This window comes from Polistes fuscatus, unplaced genomic scaffold (genome assembly GCF_010416935.1).
Source record: "Polistes fuscatus isolate 324 unplaced genomic scaffold, CU_Pfus_HIC Scaffold5, whole genome shotgun sequence".
Taxonomy (NCBI): domain Eukaryota; kingdom Metazoa; phylum Arthropoda; class Insecta; order Hymenoptera; family Vespidae; genus Polistes; species Polistes fuscatus.
This window is the reverse complement of record NW_025113129.1, coordinates 6,694,075-6,700,074: the sequence shown is the minus strand read 5'-3', so window position 1 is coordinate 6,700,074 and position 6,000 is coordinate 6,694,075. Positions and strand designations below refer to the sequence as shown.

At 26.8% G+C, this 6,000-nt stretch overlaps 1 protein-coding gene across 4 annotated transcripts in view; it reads right to left on the bottom strand.

Moving 5' to 3' along the window:
• Nucleotides 1-695: 695 nt before the first annotated feature.
• LOC122522427 (fasciclin-3) overlaps nt 696-6,000 on the bottom strand; it is a 240,718-nt gene continuing 235,413 nt past the window's right edge. For 2 of the 4 annotated variants that reach the window (XM_043643517.1, XM_043643518.1), the window contains 4 exons: nt 4,413-4,443; nt 3,961-4,047; nt 2,971-3,145; nt 696-1,971 (listed from right to left, as the gene is read on the bottom strand). In XM_043643517.1, the coding sequence (XP_043499452.1) occupies nt 1,753-1,971; nt 2,971-3,145; nt 3,961-4,047; nt 4,413-4,443 (512 nt within the window). In that variant the 3' untranslated portion in view covers nt 696-1,752. Of the gene's footprint in view, nt 1,972-2,347; nt 2,587-2,970; nt 3,146-3,960; nt 4,048-4,412; nt 4,444-6,000 lie in introns of those variants that run through there. The other 2 variants (XM_043643521.1, XM_043643519.1) reach the window with 2 other exon arrangements.

The following is a 6,000-nucleotide window of genomic DNA, read 5'->3' as shown; positions in this document are numbered from 1 at the left end:
TATTTAATGTTGTACGTTAATTGGAATTCATTAGACGAACTTATAAAACTTAATTATTATGAATGTTTTAATTTATACACATACGTTTCGTTTAAATTAATAAAACTAATAATTCGAGTGTGGATCATTAGACTAATTGTTGTTTCATTGAAATTGGAAATTAATATATATATATATATAAGAGATTACTAATCAATTATTATGATTTCAATAAATAGATAAAATTTATTGATTATTTTCTTAACGTGTGTACAAATTATTACTTTCATATATGGACGTTTTCGATACATTTGTACAAATTATTATTAAAAAATGATTACGTATAACTAATGGAATTATTATTAAAGTTTAAAAAATAAAATCATTGACATACAAAAAGAGTAGCATGATACTTTTTTGTTAAGAATATATGAACGATTAGTCGAAATGTTTTTCCTTTTTTTATCGAATAACAATGATAAGTTAAAAAAGTATGTTTAGAAAAATAAAAAGAAGAAGCATCTTGTACTCAGTTAAGTACATATGTACGTGCTCGAATACGATACATAAAGATTAATATTTAGATAGTATATATAGTAAAACCTCCTATAACGCGATTAATTCGTACCGCGTTATATGGATATCGCGCCAAGAGAATAGAGCGTTATAGGAGGTTTTACTGTACATACTAGTATAGTCTTAAAACAATTGTCATATTTTTCAGCAGTTTTATCTTTATTTTGTTACTTCTTATTCGCGATCTTTCACGAATGCATACTCGAAACATTATTAAGTATGACTAGAAATTAATTGAAAAGAAAAAAAAGAAGAGAAAACAGAAAAAGAGAAAAAAAATTACCCTTATGGGGCGTTTTTCACCTTTCACATGAGAAACAAAGAAGCTATATACAAGGAAGACGATCGAGATACGTGTTTTCGTCGAATTTGTGTTGTTGAAAATAACTAAATACCGAGTACGATAATTGTCCACAATGGTTGCGGTGGTATCAGAAGTTCAGATTTAAGTACGTGTGATTTTATAAATAAACAAATGAAACAAATAGTTCTTTTTGATGTTTTTTTGCATTTTACATGCAGTATTATTCATTTTTATATTAATTGAGTTAAAGATAAATTGATTCCATCTCACAATTTTTTTACAGATATATAGGATGATTTATCGACATTTTTTTCATGCTATTGTTGTTTTTTCTTGACTTTGTGATATCATAACCAATTATTCCATTTTTTTTAGTTTATAATTTTTTATTTACTTCGTCGATTTATTTATCTATTTTTTTCCTAAGTTAAAGGTAGGTTTTTACATATTTGAAAAATCAGATCAAGGGAATCGACGCGCTCTCTAGTGGCAATAGAAATTTTCCTCTCATTGTGTATATCGTAACACGTTTATAACACTGCGATCGTCTTCCTTGCATATAGGCTTCGTGTGAGAAACAATAAAAGTGACAAACGAAATATGTATATGCATACAAACTGAAATTAGCTACAATCTAATGAGAATCGTATGAAAAAAGCTAACAACCGATAAGGATTAATAAAGATAATAAAAAAAGAGTAAAAACATTTTTTTGACCTCCGTATACTATCTAAATATAGAATAACATTAAACTACTACTCTCTTAAAGATAATTTGTCGATAAGTACACGAAATGCCGCATAATCATATTAAGCAACATTAATACGAATAGATTGATTTTCTTTTTATTTATAACAAGTTGAGATTTGAACGTTCTTAATTTGTACGTGAAATTATTTATCTGGGGTTTCCTCGTCAGTTGTTTCTGGTTTTGTATACAAGATTTCTGCGTATTCAGTTTTATCTTCGTTCAAACGCCGTGGAGTTCCGCCTTGTTGCTGTTGAGTTAAATCCAACTCCGCGTAAACTATTCCACCTTCTATGCTTGCTGGATTTATTCTACTATCTTGTGGTGATGATTGTTGTTGCTGTTGTTGTTCACATGGTTGAAGCTAAAATGGTTCACACAATTCAAAATAATTATCAATTATAGTAATCATTAATCATATACAGTGATGAGAAGCAAATCTGAACACACTTTGTACAATTTTTACTTTGTTTAATTTTTATTTACATTAATTAAGATACACAACGCTTGTACTACGACCAATGAGTTGTTTATATGTTATTTTTCAAGACCTTGTAATGTTTCTTTTTTATTTTTTATACCCTTTTTTCATATCCTTTTTGTATCCTCCAATCGATTGTATTCAGTTTTGCATTGCTTACGAGTATTGAAACCTTCACCGTTATAAAAATTATAGCTCATTAGTGTAAATTTTTCTTAATATACAGATTTTTTTAATACATAGATTTATTTCTTCATTTATAAAATATAATATATATATATATGTTAATTGCATAGCAATATTAAAAATTGATTTTATCCATACTAATTGCTAGGATCTGATTATGATAGTAAAATTCTGGGAAAATATTCCTTGGTATTAATGAGTCTCGAAAGTTTTAAGGCGGAAAAGTTGGAAAGCTTTGGAGACTTATTTACGTTTTCCCAGACAACTCGACGAAGGTGAGGAAATTTATGTAATAGCCTTCGAAATTGTGGCCTGTCAGAAATAATTTTCCAATTAAATCTCATGTCAGTAGTAAGAGAGATAAAGAGGGGGAATGAAAAAAAAATTGAAAGACCATTTCACACCAGTAATATATAAATCTGAATCTATAAAAAGAAAACTTTTTTATTTAAATTTAGTTTATCTCTTACTAATATTTTTTTTGTGTTTAATAACGATGACATATTAGATGTGTGTATTAGTTTATAAAAATAACGTACAATTGTATTTATTGTAAAATTTTTTTTTTTAAATTTTCGATATAAAATTATAATATACAATTTCATTTTTTTTTTATAAAGAAATTATAAATATACGTAAATTATAAAATTTTTTTATTTCTTTTTTAAAAATATCTTAATTTGATTAATTAATTACCTTTTCGTCGTCAACTGTAACGACAGTTCTCATAGTATCGGTATCAGCACCAGATACTTTATCCTTGTTACGTCGGAATAGTTGAATAATACTAAGTTTTGGTTTACGTCCTCGTCCTGAAGAAGCAGTATCTACTTCTGTCCTTGAATATCTGCCTGCACTTTCCGTGTCGCTACTAAAGACAAAAAGTTTACTTACTATTGTTAACATATACGTAGCTACTTCTATATTACTATATATGCAGGTATCTCAAAAGATCATATAACAAAACAACGCAGCACACGTTTAACTCTTATTGATCGATCTACATGAGAATCTATTTACGATGTATTTCACAGATAGATAACAAATGTGAACGTTGTTATTGAAATTATTGAAAAGCAATAGCAATACACGTGATACTTCAATAATTTTACGTAAACATATGCTTTATATTAAAAGATAAGAGATGAGAGATATTTTTCTCACGTGGCATATTTTCAGTGTTTTATATATGATCTAAATTATATTTATTAAACATATACGACTATACATACCATCACCGCTGTGTGTACGTTTATTAGAAAATATTACCAACACCGCAATAAGGAAAGTTTAGTTAGGTTAAAGTTTGTAAGAGTAAAATGCTACTTTATCGTAAACGATTAAAATACATATATACATAATAGAATACTTCAAAGTCCAATCTTAGAATTACTCCAATTTTGCTTAGATTAATTCTAATCAAATTATACTTATCAGAAAAAATAAATATATATATATATATATATATATAAATCTCGTCTGTGTAAATAAGTAAACTTATATGTAACTGGATGAAAATTCCTTTTTTTCCTTTATATCGAATATGGGTTAGAAATATGTCAAACGATAAAATGAAGAGACAAAAATAACGATGAAGCTTCTCAAGGACAGATGTGAATGAATTAAAGTAAAAAAAAATGAACAAATAAATAAAAATCTGTCAAAAATATAATTACTACTTCTTGCCTTTGCCTTTTATTGGCATTGTTTGTAGTTTCCGAATTTCCAAAATGAAGAAGAGTAACAGCCGCTCCTGGATCTGCTAGTAAGTCTCTGAAAATATGTGCATCATGCTTGCAATCTAGTGAACATTAAATATTTTGCGTTTGTTTTCTTTTTTCATCTATAAATATTTTCTTCTTCGAAAAGCTCATAGTAGTAGTAGTAGAGGAACATTTTTCCATTTGAAGCATCCCTTTATATTTCCTTTCTTTTTTTTTTTCTTTCAATAAAACAGGCATATTTTAATGTAGCGAAAGATAGGCGCATGTGTGCATTAGTTACGACCATAGCAGAAATAAACAAAATTTATCCAAAAGGGGGAAGTATAAGGAGAATAGTGCAAAATTTATTTATAGTGCAAAAAGTGAATGCTAGCCTTTAAAATTTGTTATGTATTAAAATAGCTAAATACTCACGATTCGCCAAGGTTCCTTGTCGTTGAACTACCTGTAAATAATCGAAAAATATTTCTATTTATTCTCAATATTTTTTTTAATACTAAAATAAATCAATCAATCATTGGTAATTCATTAATTAATAATTTCTTTCTTTATACGTAAACATGTCAACATGTTTATACGTGGTAAAAATAAAAACTATTATTAAAAATCGACGGAACTTCAAAATCAGGAAAGACCACATGTTTCTTAACGTATATTATCATGGACATGTATTTAAAACAAATGTTTTATTTCAAAAATCATATAATCATATATATATATATATATATATATATATATATATATATATATATATATATATATATATCTAAGTTATAATATAGCGATGAGAATGAACTTACGATTAAATTATACATACAGATCTCTATATATTAATATCATTTGAATTCTTAGTTAGATTTTTGTTTTACTCTTGCCTACTCTTGCATTGTATCTACAAGTACAGATACAAAATGTGTGTTCTTACAATCTAAATATTTCCGTCATTAGAGATGGTCTTTTTTTAGTTTATGGGTATAGGTATTTATGTGTATGCATGTCTGTCTATGTGTGCTGTCCTCGTATCGTTTAATCGACCACGATATAACATTAAAACTTGTTTATTGTATTTATCCTTTTTTCCCCTTTTTGTAATTTTTTATAAATTCTTCTTTTATTTAATTTCATTTCGTTTCGTTTTGCAATTATTATTATTATTATTATTATTATTACTTTTAAAGAATTAAGTTAACGATCTCTGAAAGTGTTCTTCTTTTCTTTTTTTTAAATGCGTTTTCTTTTAATTAAATGCCGTTTTACATATTTTTTGGGCCCTCTTTTCACTCGGAATGTGATCGAGCGTTTTTTATTTTTCTTTTTTTCTTAAATTTGTATTTAAAGGAGAAGATAATAACAAAAAATAGTGAAATGAATTAAATATTTTCGATCTTTGCTCGATTCCTGACATTTGTATTTAAATGTACTCACATACTGGATTTATTCTCTTGAATTATATTTTAAAAATTTATAAATTAATATAAATGACATCATTTGGCAAAACATTATTTCGTTTCCGGATCTCTTAAAAAATTTTTTGTAGAGAAGAAAACCAGTTTCAGGTATTGATCGTAATCATTGTCGATCGTCGTCGTCATCGTCGTCGGTCGTCTTCTTTATTTTCTTGTATTATTTTTTTTTTCTTTTTAATTTTTTTTTCTTTTATATTAGCTAGAGTCTTATATATTAACATAAATATATATATAATATATCTATATATATTCCATTGTATGGCCAACGATCATGCTTCTTATAGTTATTATCATTATAGTAATAATCTGTTTAATACGATGTTTCACAAATATTTTTTCATATTAATTCATGTTTAGAACTGCGAGCATCGAGTATATCTTAATTTTTTTTTTATTTCTTTTTTCTGCGATAGAAAACATAGATAGATAGATAGATTGAAAGAGAGAGAGAGAGAGAGAGAGAGAGAGAGAGAAAGAGCGAGAGAGAGAAAGAGAAGAAAAAAAGCGAAAGTGAGAGAGTAAGAGAGAGAAAAAGA